The 18,313-nt window shown below is 39.4% G+C and overlaps 1 protein-coding gene across 9 annotated transcripts in view; it reads right to left on the minus strand.

Annotated features, from left to right (window-relative positions):
• The window catches only part of MEIS2 (Meis homeobox 2), a 173,186-nt gene that overhangs the window by 5,423 nt on the left and 149,450 nt on the right, over positions 1 to 18,313 (minus strand). For 6 of the 9 annotated variants that reach the window (XM_039705357.1, XM_039705355.1, XM_039705354.1 and 3 more), the window contains one exon: positions 1,096 to 1,154. In XM_039705357.1, the coding sequence (XP_039561291.1) occupies positions 1,096 to 1,154 (59 nt within the window). Of the gene's footprint in view, positions 1 to 1,014; positions 1,155 to 18,313 lie in introns of all 9 variants that reach the window. The other 3 variants (XM_039705352.1, XM_039705349.1, XM_039705350.1) reach the window with 1 other exon arrangement.

Consider the following 18,313-nt stretch of genomic DNA (forward strand, 5'->3'; position numbering starts at 1 on the left):
ATGTGTTTTTTCTTAACGAAGTAAGTACCTATTCTGTTCCTCTCTAATTACACAAAGTTGTGAATCTGGCATTTGTGACATAGGGTATTTACGATGAAACTTAATAAAACTTATAAAACTACTCTCACCTACCCTAGAAAGAGTAGGGAAATTCTGGATGTGGCTTTTCCTATTTATGTATACACTGCATTTGGCTAAATGTTTTGCATGGTTAGTTGAGTTAGTGTTTTCCCCCTTTTTACCTGTTAATGAAAAAGAAATTTAATGGTACATGGGAAGAGTTTCCCAAAGGTTTAATAACCCTTTCAAAAACCTTTAAAGTGAAGCAGCAGGCGAAATCACCATCAAGTTAAAGCCTTTGTTAGTGACAACAGTCATCACCACATGGAGAACAGTTTTATCCCATAACCTCATGTTAGGAAACCACAACTCCCTTGTATGCTGAGGAAATGCATATTAGAAAGTGGAATGATTAACATGGTACCAGTTGTTGTGTAAAGTGTTACATATTCTAAATGCTTTAATAGAAATGTAGAAAAGGTATTGTTATAAAAATCATATGTTTCACTGGGAGCATATCTGGTGCATTCTTAAACAAAAGTAATAATATTTTAATATTTTCTGGCGGTATGGTACCACGCCACATTAGCAGCATATTGTGAATAGTCAAAGCAAATGAATGGATACAATGAGTTTTACAGCTCGCCTTCCAGAAGTAAAAGCAATGCATACACCAAGGAGTTGTGGGTAGCAAGAAAATGAGATTGTCCTGCTGATTGGATGCAGACAAGCAATGAGTAATTCAAGAGCTCACAGTCAAACAAACTGCTTGTGGCACTACTACTTGTACCCAATTACCAATTCAGAGAGAAAATAAAAAGCAGTTTCAGTAGAGTCAGGGTGGGAAATCTCCAATTAGCACCAATTAGCGAAGTTGCTTCCTACAGCGGAATTCTGGGGACATAAGAAAAAAAAAATAATCTCCCAGAATGCCTGGTTGAAGCATTTATTTACCAGGTGATGGGACTCCTGAAGAATAACTTGATGAGGATTTGCGCCTGTGGGACTTGAATACAGATACTACTTGGAACTTGCCTGCTCGATTTGACTGGTCAATCATAGGCTGTACTATTCTTCTTCTGGCATTAATAAACCTGCAACAGAATACAAAGAATAGAAGTCCTTTCATCAGCTTGCTTCTCTGTTTTGAGAACACCTCTGCTTTAAAAGTGACAGGATTTTAGCGTGCTGTGGAAATGTGTTTTGCTTCACGTTGCTTTTTAAAAAGAGTATAATTTCACTTTAAAGGATTTTCCTCTAAGTGCTCAGAAATTGTAACTGGTAACACGCTTATCTTACTAGCCAGCTTAAAGCTGGATTTGCCAGAAGGCTTTGAATAAGTAAATGCGACCGAAAACTTGTGTTAAAAGACAATTGTTTCTTTAACTTCTTCTAAGTGGCTCAGATCGTGGTTAAAGTTCACAGGCTGGGAGACTTTCGTTTCCCCTTTCCATCTTAGGGATCCAGCTCTCCTTGCAGCTGGCCATAAATGAGGACCAGGCTTTGCCACTCCGTGCTTTCACAAGGTATCGTTAGGTCAGCAAAGCCATCAATTAGGCTGTCTGAAGTTTTATCACCAGCGCAGCAGCAATAAGTGCCGGCCCAGAAAGACTTCTGCTCTTCTACAACTCCTGCAGTTGGAGCCTGTAAAGGCAAGGGTCGTTTGGAGGTCAGTGCCAGCTGGGGGCCACCTCTGTGTCCAAGCGGGGACACCCCGTGCAAGGCGACCGCCTGCCTGCCCTCAACTCAGGCACCTTTCAACTCGTTAGAAACCCGCACTCACAGGTACATGTGGTTAATATTAGGCCCAAAATAACCTTTTTTTTTAATCTCAAACTGGGGTGGTTGCAGAGGCTTTTGAGCACTGGTAAAGGCAGTTAGTTGGCTGCGGAGCCTGGATTTAATTTTGCTAGTAATCCAAAAATAAGTGCTTGCATATTTCTTATTAGCTAATGCGCAGCAATCCACATCAGCACAAGCTAAGCTAAATTAATTTCCTTAAAATAATTTCAAAACTTGCCTATTCACAAAATATCTTTGAAAACAGGGCAATTTTCTATCACTCGGGAGCCACACTTGTTTTTGTCCCTTCTCTTTGTGTTTGAGAACACTTTGGAGCCTTCGTGCAGGTTTTGTGTGCTATTTCACAGCTCAGGCTTTCGCCTGGTGACCCTTAAGGAGTGCTAATGAAGTCGAATACTAGCGTTTAATCCTCTTCAGAAATACTAACATGCCCATCATCCAAAACAGCCTCCAATAATTGCCATTGGGCCCGATCCAACGCCTAGCAAAGTCTTTCAGTCAGTTAACTGAAAACTAAGTTCATCTGCTCATTTAGTAAATTGCTAGCCTTTATATAGCATCAACTCTGCAAGGCCTTTTGTCATGCTTCCCTCACTCCCTCCCACCCTCTGGTTAAATTCCTTCGCAGATAATAAAGGACGGTGGCACACCTTCGATTGCATCTCCTGTAATCACAGTGGTGGAAATTTCATTAGACAGATGCATAAATGCTACAAGTAACACTAAAGGGCTCTTTTGCATCTTTCTGTTTACATCCAAAAGACATTCTTTATTCTTTCGGAAAAGTACCATTCAGTTGTCAGAAATGTCATCCTGCCTCAGAATTAGTCATGACTTCAGCTATTAAAATAAAAACTCAGACACAGTCAATATATTTGTTTATTTCCTTCTGACTGTGGCACAGTGAAGGCATCACTGCCAGTTCTGTGATTTTGAAGTGTGTTTCCGTCCTCAGAGACAAAGGTCCCCGATAGGACTTATTTGCTGAGTTACTTTCCAGTAATGTTGCTGTGCTGACCAAATGGAGCCTGACCTGAACCTCCTCCATCCAGCACGCCTTTTATCAGCTAAAGTTAAGGCCAATAGAGATTAACAGGAAAGCCTGATAAGACTGTTTTCTCTTCTCCTACGAGCTTCTAATGGTGTATACAGATGGCAAGGTTTTAAAGAATGCAATGAACACTTATTTAGGCCTGTAAAAAATCACAGAAACACCCCCCCACACACGCACACACTTTCCATCTTACTAACCCCTTTTCTTCAATCAGGCCAGTCTTCAGGAAAACCAAATTGCTCTTTCGTTTTTGGTTGTTTTTTTTTTATTTAAACCCCAACCACTTTTATTATTTACATCTGGTGGTCCCCTTATTTATGTCCCTCTTCACTTCCCTGCATACACACCCCTGCTCACAGGGCTGCGAAGCATTATGGGCCTTGGCTCTCAGCAGGAGAACTCCACACTGTCTTCAAACAAATAATTAAGGGGAAGGTTAAAGGTTCACCCAGAGGTCATATGTTTGGATACTCCTCAGAAAGTTTACATTAGTAAGAAATGGGTGCCCTCTGAAGTGTTCTTTCAATGGGCTCGCACAACAAGGCAGAGCATTAAGAAAATTCTACATCCTTAAGGGTTTCAGGTAACATCTGCTTTACCTCTGAGCACAGAGATTGGGGTACTGTGCTCCAAGCTTACATATTCGACAGACTAAACCTTTGGGACGGGTGTTAAAAACCCCATCTTGCCCAGCCATTCACTCCCGGAAGAGTGTGGCCTTATGTGAAAAAAAAACAGTCTTTCACTGCAAACTCTACCTAGAGGCAATTCACTAGTTGTTTTGGAAATGGGAGCTCAAGCCCTAAAAGTGAGTACTCCATATTTGTTTTCCTAAAAAAAACAAACAAACAAAAAAAAAAAAAAAACCAAAAAAAAAAACCCAAAAAAAAAACAAAAAAAAAAAAAAAAAACCCCCAAAAAAAAAACCAAAACAAAAAAAACCCCCAACCAAACAAACAATTTCTCCAGTTAAAACTTGTGAGAAATAGCTCTTGGGCTTGATTTCTGCTTTCATTATTTCTCCATTTTTCTTTTGCATATCTGCATAACAGCAGGTGCAAGCAATGTCCTCTAGACCAGCAACAACTTAATCTAGAGAGAAGATACATCGATGTATACTTGAAAAGATATAGGAGAACAGGATTGGCTTTAGGCATCCAGGTAATTTTGAAATTCCATTTCTGTGGCTCCTCTGAAAAATCTTGTTCATAAACAGCATCAGTTATACCCACCAGTGGGTATGTCTGAAAAATGACACATGAAATTATTTATATTTGCAAGATTGCAGGTGCAAAACAGACATACATTTCAGGTGAAGCTAACAATCGAATCCTGGTTTCACTAGCAGTAGCTACATCATGTAATGCATCAGCACAATTGGTAGACAAGGGCATAGAATGCAGCATTTGTGCATTATTATTTATTCCTTATACTGCCCCATAAATATGCACAGTGCATAATAGAGACGTAGAAAACAGAGCCCCTGCCCAAGCCTTTACGTTTTTTGAGGGTTGTTTTTGAATCCCTCGGAGAGCCATATCCAGGGCCAAAGTAAAGCAAAATACAGCCTTTTGCACAGCACTTCAGTTTGTGCTGCAGAAACACTGATGTTATTTAGGCACAAACGTCTTCAAAAGGCATTAAGAGACAGATGAAAAAAGAGAACACCAATGCCACTGTTTTCAATATTATTTGGAACCCTATAAAAGAAGAATTCACAGCTCTGCTCCTGACACTAATTGCTTACCTTGTTCATACCCTTCACCCAGAGGCCAAAGATTGAATGGCCTGAAAAGATGAGTAAAATCTATCAAAAAGACATGGACTTCTTTGTTTCTCTGCTGTTAATAGTAATTCCTATTATTTGGATGATAGCAGCAGTTAGAGGACCCAATGAAGCTCAATATTACTTCACCCCATGCTTCACAAGCACACTGTCCAAGAGAACTCAGTCTGAACAGATTTCCAGGCAAAGCCTGGGGGAGAGGAGAGACGCCTTCTCCCTGTTTGCAGAGGGGAACAGAGACAGAAGGAGATTAAGTGACAAGGCCAAAGTCATACAAGAGATCTTTGGCAGAGCCACACACCCAACATAGATTTCCTCAGTCCTCTTTCAGCGCTCCTACAATCTGCTATCCATATGCTATCTTTCCTTTGTTCCCCCAGCTTCACAGTCAGGCACACTGGCAGGGGACTGCAAAGAGAGCTCACATTGCCACTGTTTGTGCCTTACCTGCTGCGTAGATAAAGAGGGGTCATCAGCCTCCAGGGCTGTGAGGCAATACCTTCACAAACTCTACATTCATATGGTATTTGGTCCTCATTCCAGAATGATAAATGAGGTGTGTAATGCTGAGAAATACATGTCATTGACATAGCAGGCTCAATAAAAAACTCACTCCCAGCATTTTGCAAATGACAGATTACCAACCTTGCTTATTCATACAATAGCCATTTGAATCAAAAGGTTTTTTGCATCTTGTATTTTTTCTTTAATTGCTAGCTAAAGCAGCCACATCTCTTCCCTATAGGCAGAGTCTGTCTTTCTCACACAAGTAGTTCTGGTTACTTTTGCGGGACAGTTCATGAAGGCACAAATAAGCAAGATCTGACTCAAAATGTACAACAACATGGACTTTTAAAGGAAGTGATTTCACTTTTATCTGCTTACAGCAAAACCCAGTAGAGCAATAAAGGTGCACTAGTGAATATGCAATCTAGTCTGGTGATTTGGTAGCACTAGTCCTAATTGGTTCCTACCATTGATAATTAGCATGACAATATAATCTAAATATATGCATTTAATCACATCTCTTCAAACAGAGACTTGGTTTTCTTTGTCCAAAATAAATATGCATTCTGTACTTTATAGGAAGCCCTGTAATTAATCTTCTTTATATATTTATCATATTTTATCTCAAGTCACATCAAATGACGTTAAATTCCAATTTGCATAATATATTTTATTCTTATAATAAAATAATGTTCTGATAAAATCACAGAGACATATTTCTGGAAAGTGCAAAGGGAGTAAATAGCAAATAGTGATCTCTTAATCTGCTTCTTCAAATCTGGCACACTCAAAAATAATTTTGTTTCTACTGTCTTTTTTATATATAGCGTACATACATTTTGAAACACCATGACCACATCATAACTGAATCTGCTTAAGATCAGTTCTTGAAATGAACTGTTAGTGACTGTACTGATCGGCAATCAGAAATCTTCAGCTTTACTTTATGGCTATCATGGAAAATTCACTGTAAGTGTGTAAGGTCACAACACATCTTGTTTCAGAAGGATGAAGTACATGAATGCTCAGGAAACTATAACTCGTTCCCAACTGGGGGCCTCATCTGAACTCAAGCAGAGAGTGCTATTTACCTCCCATCACTTGTCTGTATTTCTAATATCTTCTCTGAGATGAACTGGTGCCAAACTGAACCATTCCCACCCTGGCAGCGTAGACTGCTCCCCATGAGAAACTGAGGAACAACATGGAGCCGCCATGTACAACGCAAAACTTCAGTGTCAGTCTTCAATCTGGATTTCCACTTAAAATATCTATCCCAGAAAATGAGGTGCTAAAATATTGAATTTATTTAACAAACCAGCCACTGCATAAATCGGTTCTCAATTCTTTATGTGAAAACCAGAGAAATAAACAAATTTGTGAGATGAATTCACAATCAGTTCTTTAAGAGGATTAATGACAAAAAAAGTTTTGACTCAATTTTAGCCCAAGACGCTTTTGCTCTTAGACTTGAAAAGGACAGAAGTACTGAATGAACACTGTCACAGACTTAGTCACAGACATAATAAAAATACAAGTAATGACAATAGCAACACTAATTTGGGGCTAGAATTGTTTGCTGCCATCTGAATAAAAGAAATTATTTTTAAAAAATTTTTAGGTGCCCAGGGGAACATTCTTGCAAGATTTTTCAGAAACCTGCCAAGTGTAGATGAGAAGCTCAACTCTTATTAAATCTCCATAAATGGGAGCTGAGCTTGAAGAATAAATGGGGTCTAAGCACCTGCTTCAATGTTTTTGCTGAGTAAGAGTCTAAGAATGCATTCTAAAAAGTAATCCAAATGTTTTCACCTTGGATGGGGAAATAAATCCTTGCCTAAATGATATTTCAGTATTTGGACTATGCACATGTCAGTGTTTAGCTCAAGCGCATATGCTACACTGATCCCTTGCTGCCCAAGAATGCCCTAATTTTGAAGTGAAAATAACCAATGAAAGAGTCACAAAATATGTTTTCCTAAGTATCCTGGAAAATTACTTCTTTGCCAAGCAGAAAATATAATTTTAAAAGTTGTGAGCTGCTCAGAACAGTCTGAAAGAATGCATTAGAAAATACTAATTTGCAGAAACACTTTTATCAATATCTACCCCCTGCCTTTACAGCGGTCTTTGTCTATAACCTAAACTTTAATCTGAGCAAGTAAAATCTATTTGTCTTAGTTTATCTAACTTCTCCCTCCACTATGTATTCTAAATTGACAGAATTAGGTTTAGGCAGTATGTGTATGTACAAAAATAGTTGAAAAAGCCCTTGTTTATGCTTCACTGAATCTATGCCACACCTGGTTACCAACTGATATTTGCTGCATTCCTTATAGGAAATTAAAAAAGCTGACTTAGTCACCTGGAAATGAGCCATCTAAATAAGGCTTCCCTAAGTCATGAATATTAAGAAATGGAGTCAGTTATGCAATTACTTTTGAGAGGATGCAGGAGGGACAGGCAGGTTTATTCCCTGGCAAAGCCTCACCTAGTTTTGGACAGCCGTGTTAGAGAAGGGGGTCATAAGGACTTTTTACACCGGCTTTCTAAAGCTTATTCAGACACCTCACATCTGTCAAAGGTGTGATTCAGAGGACCTAAGTCATCATCTACGTTTGGTGAAGACTCCAGAAGATGAAAGAGAACAATTTAGCTGGGTGCCTGAGGCAGCCTGAGGTGGGTGCTAACCATCCCAAAGACTTCTGCTGCATCTTCCACGTTTATGTTCGACTTCCTAAAAATACGTCTTGCCATTTGGAGCTGCCAATTGTTGGAAATCATGATTTTGCTCGTCCTGTAACTGTGAGACTGTCCTAAAAAAATCAGAAATTTAAACAGCACTCTTCCCAGTGTTTACTTTGCGAGTTTTTCAGTCATTGCGCCACATTTTTAAAACGCTCTTCTCAGCCACAAGATCTAGAAACTTACTTGATAAGATTCTCACATAACCATTGTCTCCTGGAGCTGGGACCTCGAATTAACATGAAATAACTTGAGCCTTGCGATAAAATCATGAGAATTGGCAAGACGCGCATCTATTCACCTCAGAGGAAAATCCACCTCGTTCAACGTGTAACTCTCGGTTACCAGATTACTCCTTGGCAGCGCGGAGGAGCCATTTGGCTCCGCCGAGGAAAGCCGTGGTGGCTGTCCCGGGGAGCACCCGCAGCGCAGCACAAGCCGGGGGAGCCGCCCCGGGGCAGGGGTCTGTGTGCGGGGCCTGCCCCGGGACAGGGGTCTGTGTGCGGGGCCTGCCCCGGGACAGGGGTCTGTGTGCGGGGCCTGCCCGGCAGGGAAGGAAAGGCTCCGGCCGCGGATGGGGCTCCCCACCACGCCGGCACCCCGCAGCACCGCCGGCCCGCGCCCGCAGCGCTCACAGCCCCGCAGCCCTCACAGACCCGCGCCAAGGCCGCATCCAGCCGTTCCATGGGGTCGGCAGCAGCAGCGCTAGCCAGGGAAGAACCATGGCTCCCGGCCGCAGAACTGGGCTGGCCTCGAGGTCCAGCCTGGGTGGCCCCAGGGGAGGCCTCCCGCTGTGCAGCAGGGCGCCATGAGGTGGGGCCAGAGCTCCGCTGCCGGCCGGGGGTGCCGCTGCCCCCGCGGAGCCGGGCCGCGCCATGGCCCGGCCCGCCCGTGCTCGGGGCCGGCGCGGTGTGCCTGGGGAGCGCCGCTGCACGCACCCCACCGCGGGCACAGGTTTCCTCAGGAGCTCCCAGCAAACCTCCACCTAATCGGAACAGTATCGTTCCTTATTCCCCCTTGGCTCCTGGTGGGAAACAAGCGCCTTTTGGTGCGTGCCACCTGAAACCGCAGAACACACGCCCGACGAGGCTGTTCCTCTTTTGACAGCGCCATCAGGTTGCTCATATATGTTTTTTTACCACGCACCGTAAAAATGATCTTTTAAAGATACTTGAAAGGAAGGGAGGAGACAAACAGACATACTTCCTTAGCTATTCATATCTTACAGATAAAATGTAAAGTCAATAGACACAAGCATAGCATTTAACCTCATCCTGTACTTGATTTATTGCAGATGGGAATCAACTAGAAACTGAATCACTTTGAAATTTTTACTACTGACGTTAAAATTCCATGTTTGTATACATATGTCTTGTGGAGATGCTAAATACAATTTCAGCTAATTTGGCATGCACTTTGATTTGCTAGCATTTAGAAACTCATGTTAAAGGTAGAAAACAAATCTCCTCTAAAATCTTAAGTAACTCATGCATTTAAAGATGTGTTAATTTGTCATCTTAAACTCCTAGGAAAAGATTTTCAAAACTAATTAGACTCCAACAGTCTTGAGAATTCAATCAGGATTTGAGGGACCTCACTTTAGGTAACTTAAGAAAACCCAAAGTGTAGTTTTTGAATAATATCACATTCAAATACTTTACACCTATTTTAAACTGTCCAATATTTAACATATTAATTTTTGAAAATCAACACTATATTGACTGAAAAGGAGAGTTGTCAACAAATTTAACATCTGTTTAACTTCCCTGATCAAATAAGATTAAGGCACTAATTCTCCCTTTTGCATCTCAGTGGAAACTACCTAAGTAGCAACTTGCCAAAAATGCATAAAGGTGTTTATGCAATTATGTAGTGGGTATGTTTGAAGAGATCAAGGTGCACTCACATGTCCTGTGCTATGGGTATCTCTGATTAGCTTGTCATCTACTCTGAAGAAGATGTAGCCCAACTCTCCTATACTATGTAACAGGCCAGCTGTTAGCTGTCTGTCAAGCACCTAAAGTGGACAAGTAGTCCAGGAGCAAAAATGTCACTCCTTTGATCTGGCAAGGAGCAGCTGCTGATTTATAGAGTAGGACTTTGTTCTTCCGTTCTATTTTACTTTCTTTCCTAAGGCAGAACCACAAAATCCAGCAGAAAAAAAAAAGTGCCATTCTCTGCAACATCAACAAGCTCTGACAACTGCAACAGGGTTTTTCTTGGCCCTAACAAAGCTCTCAGGCATCTCCTTTGACGCTCACCTTTTTTTTCCTTCTTCTTTTTGCAATGCGGTAGTTATTGTTTAATTCAGCTTCTGTAAATGGAATGGACTGTGGCCAGCAAGCCTGGGGCATAAACACACCTGTATGAAAGAAGCCTTATTGTAGCAACCATCTACAACCAACCTGCACATGCACTACCAGTTCGTGAGTTCAGAAGGAATGTTCCATTTTCCCTAACAGTAAATTTTGCCTTAAGATAACTATTTTTTGTACCCACTGTCCTGTCTTGACCACGAAGCTTATACACTTTTTCATTGTTATTAAAATCTGAAGGAAAAAAAACCAAACCGTGTGTTTTTCTACCTGTCAACCAGGGAATGTCAAGAAATTGGATCCAAAGAGCCCACTTAAAAAAAAAAAAAACCACAGCCAAAATATATTTATCGAAACACACTACTAAAAGTTCGAAAACTAGGATCCTGAAGATGTCTGTTCTGTTTCAGACATAGTGATGCACTTGCAAGAACCTCCAGCTTATACTGCTGCAGAGTCTCCTCAAAAAAAGCATTTGGTGGAACAAGAACTCAGTAAGAAATAGCATTTGATGCAACTAACCAGACTGCAGCACTGCCTGCCCAGAGTCAATGCTCCATTCGTTCTTTTAGAAGGTGCTGATCAGATTCTGTGAGGTGATTTGTTACTACACAAGTAAAGTCCTGCCTCACCCCTTGGTATAGCAAGAGGGTTTTCCTTTATTTTCCTTATGATCTGTTTTCAAGTTTGTTAGCTAAAAAACCAAACCTACAGAGCACAGTAAAAGGCTGCAGTATAACGCTGCTGAAGAGGAGAGAAGCTGTTTGACCCTGGTTTGTGTCCACACGCATGCTGTGTTCACGTTTCTTTATACTGTAACTTTAAAAACAGATGAAAAAGGGTTGGAAAAAAAAAAAGATGGGAAGAGGTGAGGGTGGTGGGGGCGACATCATGACTACAAGATCTTTTGCATATATGTTAGCTTGTGCAAATAAATAAGAACTATTACAGCCAGAGCCCTAAGGGAGGCAGGAAAATGATGATGTACAGGATAGTATAAAATGATATATTAAAAACTGTGCTGTCAGTGGAACAATAGAATATTAAGCAAAAGTCCATAATAATTGGCAGATATTTAGCTGTAGACATCTTTCTTTGGTTGGTGGGTACTAAAGTATACGTGAGAGGAAAGAGAACTAGTTAGGCAATTAGAAGTAATGGGCATAAATAATACACTATGTATAAATACATCTCCCCCTTTCCCAAGTTATAGCTCTTATCCAGATACACCTAATAACCTCTCAGTAATATCTACATGCTGATATCCCTTGTGTTTTGCTCTTTGTACTGTCTGGGTACTGGAGATTCTGCTTATGTAAATCTCTCTTCCTGTAGATGCAGATGTTAAATATTTTCCCTTCAATTTTTACAATAGTAGTGGCAAGACTTCATCAAACCAGAGGGTCTAGTGTCTTAGTAGTTAAAAATGTGTCAACAGCATACACACCATGAGACTGCAGCCTGCCATGTTATGGAATACATGCTTCACAGTGATGAGCTAGTAGCAGAACAAGTGTGGGACAAGTATATTAAGTATGTTAAAATTAAGAGGTAAATATACAGTCTCATACTGGTGAAACTTTTGCTATCTCTCATCCCATCTTGTGTCCTCTGTATTCCACATGAATCAGGGGGAAATGTTCTGAAAATATTTTTAAGAGTTTGTTACATATGAGCATGTTTCATGGATGCTTGTGTCTTACTTGTAAGCCAAATGGTTTGGGATGGAAAAACCTAAAAACTCTGTGGAGCTGTTTCCTCAGCCTATCACTCCATATTCCAGGCTGTTGTATTTTCTGACCCTCATCTCTCCAGGGCTCAGGCTTGCTCCCTAGCCTGCCTTGTTGGCTGCCCAGAGATAATTGCAAAGTACAGCTTGCAAGTCAGTGATAAATCTTGCTGGTGCTCTGCAAGGGTCCTAGATGGTGAGATATGCTGTGACTGAGGACATATATGTGGATGTTACACCATTTCTTGTCTCTCTGCTCTTTTGAACAAGCTTCTGTCTTCCGAACAAGCAAGGACTGAAACCTTGAGTGTTTGCTCTTTCTAAAACATTTGAAGGGCTGGGTTCTCCTGATTTCAGTACTCAGCTGGCTTATGAGCAGAGCAGAGTATTGGAGAAGCTGTGCTCAAGTGCACCATGTTTCAGTTGTTGGCTTTCTCAGCTAAGAAGAGCTCTTCTAATGTATTTTTCTTTCTTTTATTAAAGGATGGGTAGCTGGAGGTTTTTTTTTTCATGCAGTCATTGCCACTTAAGTAGCTAATTTGAAAATTAAATCCTACCACAGAAAGAAACTTGAAATGCATTTCTTCAGTCAAAACTGGCTAGTTCTGTACTGTGTTCCACTAGCTCATTTTTTGCATACAATTGAGATATTTGTCATGAAATTAAACCCAATCTATATAACTTATCTAATATTTACCTTTCTTTCTTTATGAGAGCAGTTTGGAAACTGTGTGTGATCTTACATAATTTTAATAACTGGTTGCTGATGGATTTCAATATTAGCTCTGACTGTTCTGACTGATAGGATGTTGAGGCTTAATTTTCAGAATTTCACTAATTGCTCCTACACTACATAGGGGTAAAGGCATCCAAGAATATGTGTATAAACCTGCATTTAAGCCCACAAAACTGGTAATGGCAGGGACATGTCCATGAATGTTTGTCCCTTCATCCTGGTCAAGTAAAGCACTCAGATGTATAAGGCAAATTTCAAAATTATCAAGTTCTGTTATCAAAATCATCAAAGGCTCTGAAAAGCTCATTCCAAATGTTCAGTGAATTTCTGAGTTAGAAGGCAATACTAGCAAATGGGTGTTGACATTAATGCCTAAATTGTAGGTGATCTGCTCTCAAGGAATTTTCTGTCTCTGGTTAGATGTTCCAGGAATCACCAGAAGGTGGACTTAGATACCTAACTACATTTTTTTGATTAAAAAAAAAAAAAGCCTTCACTTAACACTGAAAATACCTAAGCTCTTTAGGCATGTAGATGTCTACTTTTTAAGATCCCATCCCACCATCATTTTTGCTGTCTTGTATTTGTGTTTCCTAACAGCCAGTTCTTTCTGCAGTAACCATGCTCAGTCTCTGAGTCAGACACTTATGTCCCGTCAGGATACCTATGACAGACACCTTCCTAAGACAGACATCTTAGGACAGGCCTTTTTGCCTTTATAATAACAGAGATAAATATCTCTCCTTTTTAGCTGACACCATTATTATTTGACTTTTTATCTGGAAAGAAGGAGATCAAGTTTTACCTCCCTCTCCTGCTTGGTTTGGAACACAGACATGAGCATGGCTCCATCATATTCTAAAAGAGTATCTGAATCACCCACAGAGTCAGTACAGTAAACAAAGCCCTTTCAGTTCATGTTCTGAAGATGTTCCACCCAAATTAAGCAATTTTACAGCCATAATTAACCAGCACTTAACTTTCACACATCTGAAATTGGAGTCTTAACCAAGAGGCTGTACAGTCAAGCCCATATTCTTAATTAATTTTGTTCTCATGACTAGTCGTTATATACACAAAAGAACTGGAAATCAGAAGAACAAGAAAGGCATGATAGTGAAGAAGAGTAAAGATGGAGCATTATGTTCAATAGCCCATTGACTGAGAAACTCAACTCAATTGGAACAGTTAAGACATTGATTTAAATCAAGACAAAGAGAAGTCCTGCAAACATATATTCTATTTAACAAGTGAATTTTCTAGCCATTGAGCCATTGGGGATAGTACTCCCTCTACCCCATTTGACTCTTTTGTGTAAAGCTTGGTATGGCTGATGTATGACAAGAACTTTGGCTGAGTTTGGCCCTTCCCCTTTGGGGAAGTTTGGCCCTTGAGGCAAGGCTGATCTTGTGTTGAAAGTTGCATTGCTGTGGAACAGGTTACTGCCTATCTGTCATTGTATATGTATTTGTGTTCCTACTCTGTCCTGGAGGTCCTTTATATAATAAAATAACCATGGACAGAGCAATATCTCACTTTATGGTACTGCTAGGGTTACAGTTCCAAATTTCTCAATTATATCCCATTCTAAGCAGTGGAAAAAAGTGTGTGTAGACCAAAAGTTCTTAAGCTTCTTGGGACTAGATAATAACTAGATGATGCTGGAAAATTCAGAGGTTGCAAAAGCTAAAGATTAACTTAAATTAAAGATTGCAGGGTTTGTGTCATATGCAACACAAATGTGATATATATCTAACAGATACATATATATTTATGAGGAAATATTTTGTAAAATATGCTACACAGGTCTTTTATTGTGGCTTAATTAGTTCATAAGCCAGTATTATAATAACTCTTTCATAAGAAGTTCAAGCCAAGTTTTACAGTGTCTTTAACCAACCATTGAAAGAAACACAAAATTTAAGATCAATAGAAATATTATGTAAAACAAACAAGCAACAACAACAAAAAAAGACAGTAAAAAGAGAAAAAATGCACCAAATTCACAGGCAGCATCTTCAAACGAAATAGTTCAGCATCGTACTTTCATGCAGAAGAATTTAAAAATTAATTTGATAAGAAATTAACTATAAATGGAACAAAATCCATGTTTTTATTTGAATTCATTGTTCAAACTGAAGAAAACTTACAAATTACAAATGCAGACACCCATACAGATTGACTAGTAAAGGAGAATTAAGTTTCCATTTCCTTTTCTTGATTCTTCCCCAGTTGTTATAATCAGTCTTTCCAGTGTGACTATAGTATCATCTACAAATTTTTTAGCATCATTCTAATGAAAAAAGCTATGCTTTATATCTTTATAAATCACATGAAGTTTAGCAGGCCCTAGTAATGCCACATATTTTGATCCTAGTAAATTCTAGCCTAAGACAGCATAGCCTGTGGTGTCTCACCTGAGTTCTCTGAGATGTTTCAGGACGTGCATCAGCTCTATGGTCAGTGAAATAAGTAAAAACAAATATAGTGGTCAACAGGAAAAGAAAAAATTAGTGCTCTAAAAGGGTTTTGACAGAAGTCTGAGTTGAAAAATCCAGCTGTAAAATTTTATGTATGTCCCTTAATCAGTTTTTTTGAAATGAGTGGTCCAGTTAGCTGCCTAATTTTTAATGCCTGATAACATGTGTTCCCAGTAACGAAAAAAAAACAAAAAAAACCCCAAAAACAACAACAACAAAAAAATCTAGAGGACCTTTATTCCTTTAGTTCAAGAAACTAGGGTCTATAAAAGAATAAATATGAAAACATCATAATGTGAAATTCCACAAATTTCACAGTTCCATGTACCTGATTGCTAGGACAAATCTAATGCAAAGGTGTGCAGCTAAGATAGGTGCCTGCACTTAATTTTCAAGTGTAGTAAAAAAAACAGATAAAAACTGGAAAGAAAATCTTTTGGAGCATCTTTTGCATCCAGACGAAAACCCCCTATTTAATCCTTCTACCAAATTTATTCCAAGTGCTACCAAGATCATGCTCTGTTTTTTCCCAATATAGCACAGACCTATAATAACTGCTTAAGCATGCCATACAGTATTAATCTTCCTCATGAATGCTGTCCCAAACCAGTTTCCATGGAGAGAAATTAAGAGGTATGTACAGGCAAAGGAGAAAATATATGGCTAGCCAATGATACAGAAAGGCTCTTTAGATACAGAAAGGATCTTTAGATGGGAGCTATGGTAGAAAGGAAATATTTTTCAACTGAGATTGTTGAACTGAGGGGAGGACAGCACTAGACAAAGTGAGAAAAGAGGAGAATGGGGTTGAAACATACTATGTTGAAGTATGTTTCAACATTTTTTTAAAGAAAAGAATTTTGAAATTGATCCAGAAAAGGAGGGAGGAAGGTTGCTGAAGTGCCTAAAGTAGGTGGTGATTTTTTTTTATGTGTGTGTGAAGCGCCAGCATTTGATACATTAAGAAGGGATGGTGAGCTGTGACTTAGAGTCCTGGGAGAAGGGGACTACAATTGTCAAGGTGGGAAGAGATGAAGGCAGAAGCAAAAGAGATGTTTTGTTGAAGTGGACATAGAAAAAGGGGTGGACACTGAAGATGTGAGAAAAAGAACACTAGAAACATTACGAAATACATGTGGGTTTGGGGTAGTGGGAATGAATGTGTGAGGAGTATCAAGAAGTAAAACTCATATTTAAGAATGTGTGATAGATTAATGTTGCTCTGGGTTCACTGTCAATTTTGTTTGCCATGTTTAAACCCATATATATAAATAGATACTAAACATGAACTTCATTTAGACAATACTCTGTTTACTGTTAGTTTGTTAGCCAAGCAATCTGCAGTAGCTGCAGCTGTGGCTTGTTCCATCTCATGAGTAATTTTAACTCTAGTAGTCATTAGTATGAAGCTTTCCACAGTATTTTAAAGTGATACTTTCCTGTCGGTTCTTGAGTTCTGTTTTGTTTGAATGGGCTATGTATCCTTTAACATCAAAATCATTTTACCTGAGAATCATCATAACACAGCTACACTTTGGAACAGAAGATATCAATGCAATACTGACAAACCTCTGCAATATTTGTTAAAAAATTGCCCAAACAAACCACAAACCTAAAATGTAGCTTTGAGCAGTTTGTGATTATCTATAATCACTATCTTTCTCCATTATATAGTCCAAAGAACCAAGTCCTGAAACAGCATGCATCTCTGTGAGAGGATGGCCTCTACATGGCATCAGTTATTTAATCTTCTCTGTGGTAGTGTGTGGAGCATGAAGTAGGCAATAGCTTATGACTGCTTTAGACAGTGCTTGCCTGCCCTATGACTTTTCAAAAGATCCCAGGATGAGGTTAGCATGATAAGGAGCTTGATTTCTCTAAGCAACAGTTATTCAGACTGATGTCGCCTATTCATTAACTGGACACCATACAAAAAATATCAAAATAAGGAAAAAAAACTCAACAGTTGGACTTAAGTCTGAAAGGGCTATCACTATCATTACCACCAAGTGCATAAAACCTGAGCTTGATGTTAGCCTACTTGAAATTACTATTTTGCTGTGAAGGGTTGGCAAAGCAGTTTATAAAATGATGGGGTAAAAGTAAGAGAAGTCCCATTAAAAGCTTTTTCTTTTCTTTAAATGAGAGTGAACAGAGTAGGACTGTTTGAGTTTGCACCACTTATTACCTTTGTACATTTATCTTTCTTAACTTCTATTAACTGATTAGATTTCCCTTAGAAGTAAATGTTCATTGATAGATAATTGTATCGTTGTGGCTTCTTATTGGGGAAAAGTATTACATCTGCACACTTAAGATAGATAAAACCAGATGGATGTATCTGCCTGTCCATCAATCTCTGTACTCAAGAAGCCTGTGGGTATTTTTAGAGAATTTAAATCAGTTGCAAACAAAAGGGGCATTTTAAAGAAGGAAAGTACACTTAATTAAAAAGATGTCAAAATTATTTTATTGTCAACATCCACAATATCTGTGACACGGTGATGTTGTGTAACTTGAATGCCAGTTCTCAGAACAATAATGAGTAGCTATTAGAAAAAGCAGGGACTTATTATTAGTATCCCTACAGAGTTATCTTCTAAATTATTTATACTTGCAACACTTTCACGTAATGGCAGTTTTAAATTCAAGCAAACAAAGCAAACCGCACAATAAAGAGAGGGGAAGAGAATTGTACAGAAGCCTTTTCTGAATATATGTAGTTAGAAAGGCGAGTCAAACAAACTAATCAGATTTTGTTTCCTACTCAAATTCTCATGAGATTTGCAATAGACAGCATCAAAGCCTTTCTGGGGTTGTGTCACCTTGATAAAGGATTGAACAGCACTGTATCTGTTTTATGTCTCACATCTAAAATGTAAAGGAATGCAACTTTATTTGTCTGGTGCAAGTTTGCTTATTGTCTTTGAAATTCCACAGCAGACCCTCCACAAAAAGCTTAGCTATCAGAAGGGTGAAAATAACACTAGAGCCTTGTGTTCTCTTACGTTCATCCCTTAGGTTATGGTGCTAGGTTTGCACAGGAGTTGGGGGGGATAGCAGGGGAGGATTGTTGGTTTTATATAAACTTAGCATTG

Source organism: Passer montanus, unplaced genomic scaffold (genome assembly GCF_014805655.1).
Source record: "Passer montanus isolate IOZ18808 unplaced genomic scaffold, ASM1480565v1 scaffold18, whole genome shotgun sequence".
Taxonomy (NCBI): domain Eukaryota; kingdom Metazoa; phylum Chordata; class Aves; order Passeriformes; family Passeridae; genus Passer; species Passer montanus.